This window comes from Rhinatrema bivittatum, chromosome 4 (assembly GCF_901001135.1).
Source record: "Rhinatrema bivittatum chromosome 4, aRhiBiv1.1, whole genome shotgun sequence".
Lineage (NCBI taxonomy): Eukaryota > Metazoa > Chordata > Amphibia > Gymnophiona > Rhinatrematidae > Rhinatrema > Rhinatrema bivittatum.
In genome coordinates this window covers 85,884,927-85,902,676 of record NC_042618.1, presented here as the reverse complement: position 1 = coordinate 85,902,676, position 17,750 = coordinate 85,884,927, and the positions used below count along the sequence as shown (strand labels likewise).

General features: G+C 46.7%; 1 protein-coding gene across 1 annotated transcript in view; it reads left to right on the top strand.

Moving 5' to 3' along the window:
- Positions 1-17,750, top strand: part of LOC115089350 (visual system homeobox 2-like) — a 131,791-nt gene that overhangs the window by 74,291 nt on the left and 39,750 nt on the right. The window contains exons 2-3 of the mRNA XM_029597438.1: positions 12,531-12,631; positions 16,265-16,445. Coding sequence (XP_029453298.1) covers positions 12,531-12,631; positions 16,265-16,445 — 282 coding nt within the window. The remainder of the gene's footprint in view (positions 1-12,530; positions 12,632-16,264; positions 16,446-17,750) is intronic.

The window sequence follows — 17,750 nt, the reverse complement described above, 5'->3', positions numbered from 1 at the left end:
GAGACTGGATGCTGGAGTGACTGGATGAATGCTGGATGCTGGAGAGACTGGATGCTGGAGTGACTGGATGAATGCTGGATGCTGGAGTAAGTGGATGACTGCTGGAGTGGCTGGGTAAAGGTTAGAAGCTGGAATGGGTTGGCGCTTATAAGGAGTGGGTGGGGTAGTTGATGGAAATTAGCGACGGTTGCTTTTAAGGCCCCTTAGTTGTGGGATTCCAGGGGCCGACGCCGACTGCGCAGGGAGGCCGACTTGGGCTGAGGGATGGCGGCGCAGGTGGAGTATAATGGAGTATAATGGCAGCCGCTTCGAGAATCGTGGTTCTGGTGCTGTTCAGGTGCTCACGAAGGGGCACACAAAGGGGCAGGCCCCTTTGTCGTGCTCCTTCGGCGCGCGACGCCTAGCAGTGTGTGGAATTTAAAGCCCAGCCTGGCTGGAGCTGGTTGGCTGGCTTCTATTTGAGGGCGGGCCTTGTCGCGTTTCGCGGGTTTGTTTCCTCTTTATCGCCGCGTTTCCTTCTGAGGCTTTGGGCCTCGGCGCACGCGGCTGGCGTCGGGGTCCCCCGGGTGGGGAGGCCGTGTACTGACCTGACCTTCCCCCGGTGGGGCTCCGGCGCCGGTCGCGCAGGTCTCCGGTCACGGCGTGTACACCTCTATCACATCCCCCTCTCAGCTGTCTCTTCTCCAAGCTGAACAGTCCTAACCTCTTAAGCCTTTCCTCATAGGGGAGCTGTTCCATCCCCTTTATCATTTTGGTTGCCCTTCTCTGTACCTTCTCCATCGCAATTATATCTTTTTTGAGATGCGGCGACAAGAATTGTACACAGTATTCAAGTGCGGTCTCACCATGGAGCGATACAGAGGCATTATGACACTTTCCGTTTTATTCACCATTCCCTTCCTAATAATTCCCAACATTCTGTTTGCTTTTTTGACTGCCGCAGCACACTGAGCCGATGATTTTAAAGTATTATCCACTATGATGCTTAGATCTTTTCCTGGGTGGTAAGCTCCTAATATGGAACCTAACCCTGTGTAACTATAGCATGGGTTATTTTTCCCTATATGCATCACCTTGCCACTTAATCACATTAAATTTCATCTGCCATTTGGATGCCCAATTTTTCCAGTCTCACAAGGACCTCCTGCCATTTATCACAATCTGCTTATGATTTAACTACTCTGAATAATTTTGTATCATCTGCAAATTTGATACCTCACTCGTCGTATTCCTTTCCAGATCATTTATAAATATATTGAAAAGTAAGGGTCCCAATACAGATCCCTGAGGCACTCCATTGCCCCACACCCCTTCCAATGAGAAAATTGTCCATTTAATCCTACTCTCTGTTTCCTGTCTTTTAGCCAGTTTTGTAATCCACAAAAGGACATCGCCTCCGATCCCATGATCACATTTGAATTTAATGACTGGAAGGGGGACAGTAAGCAAATCCCACGGCTATAGTGCTAAACTTTCAAAGGGAAAATGTGCAAGAGGCGTGGTCATTGTTAAAAAAATACCATCCTAGAAGCCCAGTCCAGATGTATTCCGCACATTAAGAAAGGTAGAAAGAAGGCAAAACGATTACCGGCATGGTTAAAAGGGGAGGTGAAAGAAGCTATTTTAGCCAAAAGATCTTCATTCAAAAATTGGAAGAAGGATCCAATAGAAGAAAATAGGATAATGCATAAACGTTGGCAAGTTAAATATAAGACATTGATAAGACAGGCTAAGAGAGAATCTGAAAAGAAGTTGGCCATAGAGGCAAAAACTCACAGTAAAAACTTTTTTAAAATATATCCGAAGCAGAAAGCCTGTGAGGGAGTCAGTTTGGACCATTAGATGATCGAGGGGTTATAGGGGAACTTAGAGAAGATAAGGCCATCAAGGAAAGATTGAATGATTTCTTTTCTTCGGTGTTTACTGAAAAGGATGTTGGGGAGGTATCCGTACTGGAGAAGGTTTTCATGGGTAATGATTCAGATGGACTGAATCAAATCACGGTGAACCTAGAAGATGTGGTAGGCCTGATTGACAAACTGAAGAGTAGTAAATCACCTGAACCGGATGGTATACACCCCAGAGATCTGAAGGAACTCAAAAATGCTGAGATTACTTACCTGATAATCTCCTTTTCCTTAGTGTAGACAGATGGACTCAGAACAAGTGGGTATAGTGTGCTCGTGCTAGCAGTTGGAGACGGATCTTACATCAGCACGGGTACAGATCCCAACAACTTCCGCCCTATTTCCAACCTCCCATTCATAGCCAAAATTATGGAAAGATTGGTGAACACTCAACTCTCCAACTACTTGGAAGAACACAGTATTCTGTCTCCAAACCAATATGGTTTTCGCTAAGCCGCAAGCACCAAAACGCTACTCCTCTCACTCACGGACTTCCTTCTCTCCGGAATCGATAAAGGCAAAGCATTTTTACTAATCCTCCTCAACTTCTTGGCGGCCTTTGACACCGTCAACCATTACCTCCTTCTAAAACAACTGGCAAACATAGGAGTGACAGGGGCTTCACTAACTTGGTTCAAAACCTTCCTGGAAAACAGAGGATATAGGGTCAAAATTCATAATACAGAATCCCAATATCACCCCTCTACCAGAGGGGTGCCGCAAGGTTCATCGCTTTCACCCACGCTTTTCAATGTCTACCTTCTACCACTATGTCAACTACTCACAAAATTAAGCCTGAAACACTTCCTCTTCGCAGACGACGTACAGATTGTGATCCCTATAAAAGAATCACTCGATAACAATGGAATACTGGGATAGTTGCTTATTAGAAATCAAACTCCTCCTCAACAGCCTAAACCTAGTCCTCAATGCGTCGAAAACGGAATATCTGCTTATATCACCGGAAAACAACAACACACATTCAAAGCCACCAGCCCTCCTTCAAACAGCTCACGTAAGAGACCTAGGAGCCATCTTAGATAACCGTCTTAACCTCAAACCATTCATTAACCAAACCACCAAAGATTGCTTCCACAAATTACATATTCTGAAAAGAATAAAGCCACTTTTCCACACTCAGGACTTTAGAACAATCTTGCAAGCAATAATCTTCTCCAAACTAGATTATTGCAACTCACTACTATTAGGCCTCCCAGCTTCCTATACCAAGCCTCTACTAATGGTACACAACACAGCAGCCAGGATCCTTACAAACTCCAGGAAAATCGACCACATCTCCCCTATCCTCAAAGACCTTCATTGGTTACCGATCCACTACAGAATTATGTATAAATCCATCACTATCATCTACAAGGCCATCCACCAACACACTCAACTCGACCTACAAATCCCTTTCAAAAAACACACATCCGCCAGACCCATCAGGGAATACTACAAAGAATCACTTCAGGTCCCACATGCCAAAACCTACCAACATAAATCCTACAGTCTCAGAGCTTTCTCCTCAGCAGGTCCAACTCTTTGGAACTCTATCCCACCTGACTTGAGCAAGAACCATGCACTCTAACATTTAGGAAAAGACTAAAAACTTGGCTTTTTAAAAAAGCATTCCCAGCCCTTGATTAAAACCTCCACACTTCAGCACTTTCTATTATTCAAAAATATGGATTGAAATAAAAACCCACGAACTTCACACTCATACACAGCACCATATTTTCTTCCTCCACAACCGCATCATATATATTCATTTTTGCTATATTACTATATATACACAATATTATAATATATATATATTAATTGATGCAATTGGCTGAAATGTAAATATTTCTTTGTTCAGTTTCTCCCCTTTCCAGATCCTAGTTAATTTTCCCTGTTTTATTGTAACTTTCTCACATCCATAATATTGTTTTCTGTATTTGAAGTTTGAATGGGGAATATTGTTTATTATGTTACTCTCTGCCTTACACACATTGTTAATTGTAAACCAGGTTGATGTGATTCCAGTCATGAAATTCGGTATAATAAAAATAATAAATAAATAAATAAATAAATAAATAAATAAATATACCCCCACAGGAAGTGAAGCAATTCAGTAATCTTCCTTGCAAAAGCTGTTATGGATATATGTGTACTGACCGATCAATGACTTAGTGAAACAGGATTCCCCTTACCGATTGATAGTAGCTGGAGACCGCCAGCGCTTCCAACCGGAAGGCGTCGACACCTGGTAGAGTGGATGCTCTTATGTAAGAAACTGCCATGGCTTACCTTGAATTGGTGAAACCCATGTACACCGGCAGCCGGGCGGGATGCTGAGTCCATCTGTCTACACTAAGGAAAAGGAGATTATCAGGTAAGTAATCTTAGCATTTCCTAGTGTGTAGCCAGATGGACTCAGAACAAGTGGGATGTACAAAAGCTTTACTCCCGGACTGGGCGGGAGGCTGCCTGAAGACCGCGTAGGACTGCCCTCGCAAATGCTGTGTCCTCCCTGGCCTGGACATCCAGATGGTAAAATCTGGAAAAAGGTATGGAGGGAGGACCATGTCGCTGCCTATTTCTGCGGGCGACAGCATCCTCGATTCTGCCCAAGATGCTGCTTGTGCTCTGGTAGAATGAGCCTTGACCTGTACAGGTGGTGACTTTCCAGCCTCTACGTAGGCCGCTCTGATAACTTCTTTGATCCAACGGGCTATGGTAGGCCAAGAGGCCGCTTCCCCTTGCTTCTTCCCGCTGTGAAGGACGAACAGATGGTCCGTCTTTCTTACTGCTTCTGTCTTTTCCAGGTATCTGGGCAGCAATCTGCCGATGTCGAGATGGCGTAACAAACGCCCTTCTTCAGATTTCTTCAAACCCGCCGTGGTTGGCAAAGATATGGTTTGGTTGAGGTGAAACTGTGAGACCACTTTAGGTAAAAAGGAGGGAACCGTGCAAAGATGGATAGCCTCAGGAGTGATTCGCAAAAAGGGATCACAGCAGGACAGTGCTTGTAGCTCTGAGATGCGGCGTGCGGAACACACCGCCAGCAAGAACACCATCTTCAAAGTTAGCGAAAGGAGAGACAGGCCCCGAAGGGGTCTGAAGGTGGATCCTGCGAGGAAATCCAAAACAATGTTGAGGTTCCACAGGGGCACTGGCCACTTCAGTGGCGGACGAATGTGCTTGACTCCTTTCAGGAAGCGGGAAACATCTGGGTGCGTGGCAATGGTCTTGCCATCCCTCCTGGGACCGTAGCAAGACAGCGCAGCCACCTGAACCTTGATGGAGCTTAGGGAGAGACCCTTCTGAAGCCCATACTGCAGGAAATCCAGAACAATAGGGATTGTGGTCGCATGTGGATTGGTGCTTTGAGTGTCGCACCAGGCTTCAAATACTCTCCAGATCCTTATATATGTGAGTGATGTGGAAAACTTGCGAGCTCGGAGGAGTGTATCTATCACCGGCTCCGAGTAACCTCTTTTCTTCAGTCTAGCCCTCTCAATGGCCAGACCGTAAGAGAGAATTGAGCCGGATCCTCGTGGAGGATGGGACCTTGACAAAGCAGGTCCCTGAGAGGAGGTAGGGGAAGGGGCTCCCCTGCCAGTAGTCTTCTCATGTCCGCGTACCAAGGTCTTCTGGGCCAATCTGGTGCCACTAGAAGAACTAGGCCTCTGTGTCTCTGAATCTTGTGAAGCAGGGCGCCCAGCAGGGGCCACGGAGGAAAGGCGTATAGCAGAGTCTCTGGAGGCCATGGCTGAACCAGGGCGTCAATCCCGTGAGAGAACGGATCTCGCTTGCGGCTGAAGTATCTGGGTACTTGAGCATTGGACCTGTCCGCTAACAGGTCCATGTCCGGAATCCCCCACTGATCCACGATCTGGAAGGCTGTGGGGGACAGCTGCCACTCTCCCGGATTTAGGCTTTCCCTGCTGAGGAAGTCTGCCGCTGTGTTGTCCCTTCCGGCAATGTGGACGGTGGAGATGTCCTGGAGATTCGCCTCTGCCCAAGCCATCAGCGGGGCTATCTCTAGGGACACTTGTTGGCTTCTGGTTCCACCCTGTCGGTTGATGTATGCCACCGTGGTGGCGTTGTCGGACATCACTCTGACTGCTCTGTTCTTCAATCTGTGAGCAAATCGCAGGCAGGCTAATCGGACTGCCCGTGCCTCTAGACGGTTGATGTTCCATCCCGACTCCACTCTGTTCCACCGCCCTTGGGCGGTGAGCTCTTCGCAGTGTGCTCCCCATCCGCTCAGGCTGGCATCTGTGGTGAGCAGGGTCCACGTGGGGGAGGACATCTTCGACCCCCTGCTCGTGTGGTCGGACTGTAACCACCACCGTAGCTGGGTCCGCACTCTGGCGGGTAGAGATAGATGTACGGTGTAATTCTGTACACGTGGGCTCCACCGAGAGAGGAGGGAGTGTTGTAATGGTCTCATATGGGCCCTTGCCCATGGTACCACTTCCAGGGTGGATGCCATGAGACCGAGAACCTGCAGGTAATCCCAGGCTATGGGCCGGCTGGCTCCCATCAGGGACCGTAGACGGGTCTGGAGCTTTAACCTTCTCTTGGTGGTTAGGCTGACTTTGTCTGCCTGGGTGTCGAACCGGACTCCCAGGTATTCCAGTGATTGGGAAGGCTGTAGGCAACTCTTGCTTAGGTTGACTACCCATCCCAGGCTTTCCAGAAGGGCGATCACTCTGTCGGTTGCCGATGGCTCTCTTCTCGTGATTTCGCTCTGATCAGCCAATCGTCTAGGTAGGGATGGACAAGGATACCTTCCCGTCTGAGCGCCGCTGCTACTGCTACGATCACCTTGGTGAAGGTCCGCGGCGCCGTGGCTAACCCGAAGGGCAAAGCCCGGAATTGGAAGTGTTGTCCCAGAACCTTGAAGCGTAGGTAGCGCTGGTGATCCCGATGGATCGGGATATGCAGGTAGGCTTCTGAAAAGTCTAAGGCCGTGAGGAATTCCCTTGGCTGTACTGCGGTCTTAACTGAGCGCAGAGTTTCCATGCGAAACCGTGGGACTCTTAAGTATCGGTTGACCGACTTGAGGTCCAATACGGGCCGGAAAGTGCCCTCTTTCTTGGGTACCATGAAATAAATGGAACAGTGCCCAGAATCCATTTCCCATGCAGGTACTGGGATTATGGCTTTCAAGGACAGGAGCCTCGCCAGGGTAGCTTCCAGTGCTGTTTTCTTGTGGCTTGGACATGGAGATTCCACAAACGTGTCCGGAGGGATGTGATGGAAGTCCAGATAATACCCCTCTCGGATGATGGCGAGGACCCACTGGTCTGACGTAATCTCGACCCATCTGGGGTAGAAGATGGTTAACCTGCCCCCTATGGCTTCGACCCCCGGATGGATCGGCTGATTCTCATTGTGGGGTGCGGCCGGGACCCGAACCGGCTCCCCTCTTCTCCCCTCCCCGCTGCTTGGTCCGAAAGGACTGGTTCCTGGCCTGAGGACGAGGTGCCTGGTAGCGACTCCTATAGGGAGTGAAGCGTTGGGAGCTTCTACCTCTGGAGGGCCTTGGAAAGGTGCGCTGGTTCCTCTTGGACCTGTCTTCCGGCAGTTGAGGTACTGGAGAGGCGCCCCATGTGCTGGCCAGTTTATCTAGGTCACTGCCAAACAGAAGAGACCCCTTGAACGGCATTCTAGTGAGACGTGTCTTAGAAGGGGCGTCGGCTGACCAGTTCCGTATCCAGAGCTGCCTCCTGGCTGCTACTGAGGATGAGACCCCCTTGGCTGTCGTATGGACTAGGTCGGAGGCGGCATCCGTAAGGAACGAGAGAGCTGACTCCATGTCCGCTGCCGGAGCATTGTTCCTGACCTGTGACAAACAGGAACGCGTTACCACTGTGCAGCAGGTTGCAATCCTCAGAGACAGAGCTGCTACTTCAAAGGTCTGTTTCAGGATGGCGTCCAGGCGTCAGTCATGAGGCTCCTTGAGGGCCGCCCCGCCCCCCCTCCACTGGAATGGTAGTGCGCTTGACCACAGCGCTGACCAAGGCGTCCACCTTAGGGCCCGCCAGCATGTCCTTGATTGCCGGGTCCAGGGGGTACATGCCGGACAGGGCCCGACCCCCTTTGAATAAGGCCTCCGGCGCATTCCACTCCAGATCGATCAGCTGTTGCGCCGCTTGCAGGAAGGGAAAATGGCGGGCTGTGGGACGAAGACCCTCCAGAAGGGGGTTCTGCGTAGATGCCTCCATAGTACTGGGGCCTGGAATTGCCTGAGAAATTTGTAAGTAGAAAGTAGATTTGGAAAACACGCTCAGCGAGCGTGCAGGAGCTCCAAACTGCTTTGGAGACAGAAATTACTGAGTTGCTTCACTTCCTGTGGGGGTATATGTACCCCGTGCTGACGTCAGATCCGTCTCCAACTGCTAGCACGAGCACACTATACCCACTTGTTCTGAGTCCATCTGGCTACACACTAGGAAATGAAATTTCAAATCTATTAGTAAAAATTTGTAACCTATCATTAAAATCATCCATTGTACCTGAACACTGGAGGGTGGCTAATGTAACCCCAATATTTAAAAAGGGCTCCAGGGGCGATCCGGGAAACTACAGACCGGTTAGCCTGACTTCAGTGCCAGGAAAAATAGTGGAAAGTGTTCTAAACATCTAAATCACAGAACATATAGAAAGACATGGTTTAATGGAACAAAGTCAGCATGGCTTTACCCAGGGCAAGTCTTGCCTCACAAATCTGCTTCACTTTTTTGAAGGAGTTAATAAACATGTGGATAAAGGTGAACCAGTAGATGTAGTATACTTGGATTTTCAGAAGGCGTTTGACAAAGTTCCTTATGAGAGGCTTCTAGGAAAAGTAAAAAGTCATGGGATAGGTGGCGATGTCCTTTCGTGGATTGCAAACTGGCTAAAAGACAGGAAACAGAGTAGGATTAAATGGGCAATTTTCTCAGTGGAAGGGAGTGGACAGTGGAGTGCCTCAGGGATCTGTATTGGGACCCTTACTTTTCAGTATATTTATAAATGATCTGGAAAGAAATGCGACGAGTGAGATAATCAAATTTACAGATGATACAAAATTGTTCAGAGTAGTTAAATCACAAGCAGATTGTGATAAATTGCAGGAAGACCTTGTGAGACTGGAAAATTGGGCATCCAAATGGCAGATGAAATTTAATGTGGATAAGTGCAAGGTGATGCATATAGGGAAAAATAACCCATGCTATAGTTACACAATCGGGCCGATACAGTACTCACTGTTAACCCGCCACTGGACGCGCATTTTCGACGCACTAGCGTTACCCCTTATTCAGTAAGGGGCTGAAAACGTGCGTCCAATCCCCCTAACCTAATAGTGCCCGCAACATGCAAATGCATGTTGATGGCCCTATTAGGTATTCCCGCGCGATTCAGAAAACAAAATGTGCAGCCAAGCCGCACATTTTGCTTTCAGAAATTAGCGTCTACCCAAAGGTAGGCACTAATTTCTTCGGGCACCGGGAAAGTGCACAGAAAAGCAGTAAAAACTGCTTTTCTGTGCACCCTCCGACTTAATATCATGGCGATATTAAGTTGGAGGTCCCGAAGGGAAAAAAAAAAAATTTAAAGTCGGCCCGTGGCTGTCAGGTCGAAAACCGGACGCTCAATTTTGCCGGCGTTCGGTTTCTGAGCCCATGGCTTTCAGCGGGCAAAATTGAGTGTAGGCTGTCAAACCCGCTGACAGCCGCCGCTCCAGTCCAAAAGGAGGCGCAAGGGACGCGCTAGTGCCCCTAGCGCCTCCTTTTGTCTGTTTCTACTGCCGGGCCTCATTTAAATAGAGAATCGCGCACACAGGACAGTGGCCTGTGCGCGCGCCGGGAGAGCGGGCGTTCACCCGCTCTCCAGCGGAGTTTACTTTATCGGCCCGAATGTTAGCTTCCATATTAGGTGCTACAACCCAAGAAAGAGACTTCTAGGCGTCATAGTGGAGAACACATTGAAATCGTCGGCTCAGTGTGCTGCAGCAGTCAAAGAAGCAAACAGAATGTTGGGAATTATTGGGAAGGGAATGGTTAATAAACAGAAAATGTCATAATTCCTCTGTATCGCTCCATGGTGAGACCGCACCTTGAATACTGTGTACAATTCTGGTCGCCGCATCTCAAAAAAGATATAATTGCAATGGAGAAGGTACAGAGAAGGGCAACCAAAATGATAAAGGGGACGGAACAGCTCCCCTATGAGGAAAGTTTAATGAGGTTAGGGCTGTTCAGCTTGGAGAAGAGACGGCTGAGGGGGGATATGATAGAGGTGTTTAAAATCATGAGAGGTCTAGAACAGGTAGATGGGAATCTGTTATTTAATCTTTCAGATTATAGAAAGACTAGGGGGCACTCCATGACTTAGACAATAGACTTAGTTTTTGGGTACTTGCCAGGTTCTTATGGCCTGGATTGGCCACTGTTGGAAACAGGATGCTGGGCTTGATGGACCCTTGGTCTGACCCAGTATGGCATGTTCTTATGTTCTTATGAAGTTAGCATGTGGCACATTTAAAACTAATCGGAGAAAGTTCTTTTTCACTCAACGCACAATTAAACTCTGGAATTTGTTGCCAGAGGATGTGGTTAGTGCAGTTGGTGTAGCGGTGTTTAAAAAAGGATTGGATAAGTTCTTGGAGGAGAAGTCCATTACCTGCTATTAATTAAGTTTACTTAGAAAATTGTCACTGCTATTACTAGCAACAGTAAGAATAAAAGAACATAAGAAATTGACATGCTAGGTCAGACCAAGGGTCCATCAAGCCCAGCATCCTGTTTCCAACAGAGGCCAAACCAGGCTACAAGGATCTGGCAATTACCCAGAAGATCCCATGCTACTGATGCAATTAATAGCAGTTGCTATTCCCTAAGTAAGCTTGATTAATAGTAGTTAATGGACTTCTCCTCCAAGAACTTATCCAAACCTTTTTTTAACCCAGCTACACTAACTGCACTAACCACATCCCCTAGCAACAAATTCCAGAGTTTAATTGTGCATTGAGTGAAAAATAAGTTTCTCCGATTAGTCTTAAATGTGCTACTTGCTAACTTCATGGAATGCCCCCTAGTCCTTCTATTATCTGAAAGTGTAAATAACCGAGTCACATCTCCTCATTCAAGACCTCTCATGATCTTAAAGACCTCTCTCATATCCCTCCTCAGCTGGAATAGACTTAGTTTTTGGTTACTTGCCAGGTTCTTATGGCCTGGATTGGGCACTGTTGGAAGCAGGATGCTGGGCTTGATGGACCCTTGGTCTGACCAGGTATGGCATGTTCTTAATTGATATGCAGTAACTTAGTACATGACAGCAGATAACATATATAGTGCACACTATAGTGCAGTAACATAGTACATATTTCATTTATTTAGACATTTTCTATACCATATTTCCATGTCTAGATCACAACGGTTTACAAAGTAACATTCATAATTATAACTCAACAAAAACATACAGGCTGATACAATACAGATGCGCTAAAGATTTTCTTAGATGCACGATACAGTATTCAAATAAGACACAAATGAAAATGATGCCAAAAAAGCGCATGGAAGTCAAAAAAAGTGTCCACAGCACTACTGTATCAGACGTCTATAGAGTATCTCTCGTGTGCTGGAGAATGCGTTGAACTTCTGTCAAAAGGGCATACATGTCAATTGTAATTATGACAAATAACAACAAATAATAGTAAACAAGAGTTTCCAATTTATCCTTTTCCAATTTTTCATTGATGATTCCTAACATGTCATTGCTCCCCCACCGTGACGTCAAGTGGTGCGTGATAGTCCTGCCTCGGAGGTAGGTATATAAATCGCTGTCCTTTTCTATTCAGTTCGGGTCAGTATTATAGAAGTTGGCTTGAACTGGTGCTTTTCATATTAGAGCAATTGGAAGATCAGCATTGGTAACCCTTTACTTTGAACAGGTAAGAGATGCAGTTATGGACGCCCGGAGCCATGGACATCCTGGATAGAAGCGGGAACGCCCATGCTCGGTGGCCCCGCTATTCATGTGCCTTTTTTCTTTGTTGTGACCATAAACTGCATGTACCAGTGACTCTTAACACTAGCCATGTGGCCAGTATTGCTTTCATTAATTCCATTTCTTCTGTTTTATTTCATTCAGACATCAGTTGCCATGGCAGCAAAACGTACCATGTCACAGGTGGAGACAGAGGCTGGAGATCTGCAAGAGTAGGCAGGCACTAGCTGTGCGCTGTCTGTGAGAACTACTAAGTTCTCTTCAAATCAAAGGTTTCTTGCTCTACGAAGAAATGGATTTGGGAGAGGATTGCGCTGGATGTTAGCTTCCTGTCTGTTATGCCCAGGGAGGTCATTCTGGTCCAGCAGTGGTGGCGCAACACTAGAAGGGAGGTTAAACAAAAGGCTGCCAAAATCGAGGCGGCAGCAATGGGGACCAGCGGAGAACCACCATGCAAGGAGCTTGTTCTGAGTTCTTTGCGGCCAAAGGTTGTGGCCGGTGTGGCTGCACTGTAGCAAGTGAAGCTATACATTTGGTGCCATCTTGTTTGCATTGCATGTTTTTCTTTAGGGCTCTTTGGAGGGCAACAGTTGAGATCTGGAACTTCAACTTGTCTTTCTCCATTTTTCTCCACAGATGGAGTCAATGAGGCAGATGACGCAGAGGAAGAAAATGAATCCATTTCCATGCTGGAATTTGTTTTCCCAAAGTTCAATGAGGACTCCCCCAGTGAACAAGTATAGGCTGGTGATAGGGGTGTGCATTCGTTTTGAACTTAAATGGAAAACGCAACTTATTTTTTTTAACTTAAAAAAAAGATGAGGCTTAAACGATCGGATTTCCAACTTATTCAACACAGCTATGTTGAATACGTTGGAAATCGCGATTGTTGATCTAAATAAAAATTTAAACCCCTCACCCTCCTTAATCCCCCCCCCAAGACTTACCAAAGCTGGCCAAAAGTTCCGTGAGGGTCCGGGAGCGGACGCATGGGGAATCACATGACGTCCGCCTCACGTCGGAGTGACGCGGCGTCACGTGATTCCCCACGTGATTCCCCACGTCGGCGCCGCGTCACTCTGACGTGGCGCCGACGTCACGTGCTCCTTGCAAAGGAGTTCAGGAATGGCGTCCTGACCCCGCTTGACCACCAGGGAGTTGTGGTAAGTCTTGGGGGGGGGGATTAAGGCGGGTGAGGGGTTTAAATTTTTATTTGCACATATGGACATAGACTCAACTTAAGGAATTCTCCATATGTCCATATTGACCGCAAATGGGACCCCCTTTCGACTTATGGACTTATGAACTTAAACTTTTGGTCTGCACATCCCTAGCTGGTGATACCCAGGGCCTTGTCACACTTAACCTGGTCAAAGTCACATCTCGAACCAAGAGACATGAGACATCTGCGGTACTATTCCCAGTTGAGACATCTGCGGCACTAGACCAGGATCAGGCATCAGTGGCACGTGACCTGGAAGAGGCATTATTTGGTATTGATAGGCTAAGCAAGCAGTTCATGTCCAAAATAATGTCACGACAGGACCAACACAATGAGTTAATGCTCCAGGAACTCAAGCAAATACGCACCGAGATCACAGGGGCAGTGGCTGTACATTCCAGGTTGACGAACGAACTGATCAGCGCCATCTGAGATGTAGCCACTGCTTTGCGGTCTTGGAACCACCCATGACTACTGGTGAAATAAAAGTATTTTATCTATGAAAGCAATTAATTCTGTTTCTTATTTATGAGCTCTTGTTTTGATAAAGGTGGGGACCCTGGGCCTAAACTATTCAAGGTAATTACTCACCGATATAAAATAAAACATGATTTGTAACCCAAGCAAATGTGAAACATATCAGATCCTATGTCGTCCTTGCCATCTCCCTCCCCTCTTCAACTATCTGTCATGTCTCTCCCCTTGTATCATCTTCCTTTGAGACACCCCCCATACCCACCACTACCACTTACAGCTTCTGTAACATCATACAATTAAATCCAACCTCCCTCGAATGCTGTGTACAGAGGACAATGACCAAAAGTTTTATACAAATTATTATTATTCCTATATAAAAATATATAAACAATCAAAATACAAAAATAAAATATTTATATTAAAAAAAATATTACAATTGGAGGCAGGGATGGGGAAGGGAAAGGGCCATGGTGGCCAAGAAAGAGCATCGTCACTGACAACGAGGAGACAGTGGCCGGCTTCATGGAGCCTGGGACATGACCAGCAGTGTTTGAGCTGCTGCCATGGATTGCAGCAGCTCAATAATTTCCTGCTGGCCACACCACATGACCTGCAAGATGGCCACCATCTGCAATGCCAGGCCTTCCATGACATCCAGACCACGGTTCAACCGCACCTGGAGAGCCAGCACAGCATCCAGGCGTGCCTCCATGGGAGAGAGCCTGCCCTGCTCCCATGGCCCTTCCCCGGATGTTGCGCTGGCCTCGAGGAACCGGTAACCCGTTCTTGGTGCCACGAGAATGAGGCCTAGGTCATCCTCGCATCAATACCAACTGGATTCTGAAAACTTCCGGTAGCAAAAAAATGTAAAGCACCCAGAAGTTTTGTCAACCCAGGCACAGCATGGTGGCAATTGGCCACAGGGTCAAAGTCACTGTGCAGGTCTTCCTATAGGGCCAGAATTGCCCATGAGCTGAGCGGGTACCTTCGCACCACATCTTGCTCGGGCAACCCAAAGAGAGTTGTCAGTGGGTGAAAGGTACATTGCTGACGGTCCATGGATGGCTCTGGCCTGTACCAGTGTCTGTATCAAAAACAAAAGAACATAAAAACATAAAACATACCATTCAGAGTTCACCAAGAATAGCCTGCACAATTTTTTTTTGGACGTCCATGCACTGCCCTTTCTCTCATGGACATCCGCAAAGGCAAGACCCCGCACGTTGCTGGCGCTTGAACGTCCAAATAGGCCAAAACCGACACCTTGGAAAAGTGTTTGTTTCGGCCATTTTCAACTGGATAAAGATGTCCAGAATTGGCGTTGAATGGATGTTGACATTTCTCAACAGGTAAGACGAGTGAACAAAGATGTCGGTAACGGGTTGATGACGAGAAATATACGCTTTCCTTATGGGCAACCATTTCTAACCTCCTCGGGTCTTGCTGCCAGGTTTTTTTTACATTGGGCGTTCTCAGCGATCGCTCTCCTTTGCCTAGCATTCCTTATTCTCACTTTCATACGTAATAAAAAGGCTAGCAAAGCAAAAATGTGTACAAAATCCATCTTGGATGCTATCCAATACGTCTGCCACGAATAGCGCTACCACACTAATGCCAGGGTCAGGGTAGGCGCAAAAATTCACACGTTAAAAAAGCTCGTTAGAAATGCGCTACTTTGGACTTGCATTACTGTATCAAGAGTAATAGCTAATCCAGCCATTATCATCCTATTTACATGCAGCGGGTGCAGTTGTCTACACGCCAGCTAGTGCGTGTGCTATGGATGCGCTAATACTTTTACTGTATAGGGCGCCCGAATATCATGTCTAACACGCATCTAAATTTCATCAATTGGTGCGCTACCCTCACCGTGCTTTATTGTATCAGCCTGAAAGAAAGATTGGTTACAGAGGAGGTATTCGTAGTCAAGCATTGATATTTATCGAGAGAAATTTTCTAGTACATATTAAAATTGATCTAGTACAAAGAGAGAGTATGGATAATGAAAACAAAATGTTTTGACATCTTAATCAGTACATGATGGCAGATAAAGACCAAAGGGCCCATCCAGTCTGCCTAGCATTGGTTTTATGTGCATTTATCCAAATAAAATCAAATTCCCATATGGAAGATAAACCGCAATCCTACTGTGTCCCCTTTAGAGCTGGAACGACCTCTCCAGGCTGTTTTTTTCATGCCATTCAGTAAGGCTCTAACCCTCACATTAAGAAGGTTTTCCTGCCACATTAACACTTATCTGTATATAAACACACAAGTATCATGTGCAAATGAGACTTTACCAGGCTGAAGGAAAATACTGCAGAATGCAGCCTTCTCCTACTACTTACCCAACATACAGGGAAAAATGTATCTAGCTCAGGCCAGGTGACACTTCTCTTTACTGTCTACACGGCAGCCCAAAATCCTCTGTGCTAACTCATGCAAAGTGACAGGACCTGTTAGTTCTAGGGATGCCCTCTCCCAAAATGCATCGCCCTGACACAGAGCAGTAAATGCCCTCCCTCTCAGCCCTGAGGCAGCCCCCAGTCACCCTTCCAGAAACAGGTCCTTACAGCCTGGAAGGTCAGGGCGCATGCAGCAGAGGCCCCCTTCCAGCCATCCTGCTATTACTGAGGCTCCTCTCATGTTTTCTTTCTTTTAACTCTTACAGGTCTGGTTCCAGAACCGCCGGGCCAAGTGGAGAAAGCGAGAAAAGTGCTGGGGGAGAAGCAGCGTCATGGCAGAGTACGGTCTCTATGGTGCCATGGTGCGTCATTCCATCCCGCTCCCGGAGTCCATCCTCAGATCAGCCAAGGATGGTATCATGGAGTCATGCGCCCCCTGGCTGCTGGGTAAGAAGGATCTTTCATTATAGTGATGGGAAACAAGGAAGAAGGTGTATTTATAAAGCATTTGCATACAGGTACCTGGGTTTTTGCAATTTGACCTCATCATGCCTGCACCTACTTGTTCATAACTGCAGGTGTCTTGCTCTCTTCCATATACTGTTATCATTACTGCAGATATTGTACACCTATGTCCCACTCTGTTCAACTGGAGGAATCATTATTCTGCCCTATACACTGTTACTGTGAATATTCTACCCCTGTATCCCACTCTATATTACTGCAGGTATCATCCTTCTGCCCTATAAAATGTCACTAAGTAATGTAACCACCATATTTAAAAAGGGCTCCAGGGGCGATCCGGGAAACTACAGACCGGTTAGCCTGACTTCAGTGCCAGGAAAAATAGTGGAAAGTGTTCTAAACATCAAAATCACAGAACATATAGAAAGACATGGTTTAATGGAACAAAGTCAGCATGGCTTTACCCAGGGCAAGTCTTGCCTCACAAATCTGCTTCATTTTGTTGAAGGAGTTAATAAACATGTGGATAAAGGTGAACCGGTAGATATAGTATACTTGGATTTTCAGAAGGCGTTTGACAAAGTTCCTCATGAGAGGCTTCTAGGAAAAGTAAAAAGTCATGGGATAGGTGGCAATGTCCTTTCGTGGATTGCAAACTGGCTAAAAGACAGGAAACAGAGAGTAGGATTGAATGGGCAATTTTCTCAGTGGAAGGGAGTGGACAGTGGAGTGCCTCAGGGATCTGTATTGGGACCCTTACTGTTCAATATATTTATAAATGATCTGGAAAGAAATACGACGAGTGACATAATCAAATTTGCAGATGACAAAATTGTTCAGAGTAGTTAAATCACAAGCAGATTGTGATAAATTGCAGGAGGACCTTGTGAGACTGGAAAGACTAAAGAGGTTAGGACTTTTCAGCTTGGAGAAGAGACGGCTGAGGGGGGATATGATAGAGGTGTTTAAAATCATGAGAGGTCTAGAACGGGTAGATGTGAATCGGTTATTTATTCTTTCGGATAATAGAAAGACTAGGGGGCACTCCATGAAGTTAGCATGGGGCACATTTAAAACTAATCGGAGAAAGTTCTTTTTTACTCAGCGCACAATAAAGCTCTGGAATTTGTTGCCAGAGGATGTGGTTAGTGCAGTTAGTATAGCTGTGTTTAAAAAAGGATTGGATAAGTTCTTGGAGGAGAAGCCCATTACCTGCTATTAATTAAGTTGACATAGAAAATAGCCACTGCTATTACTACCAACAGTAACATGGGATTGACTTGGCCA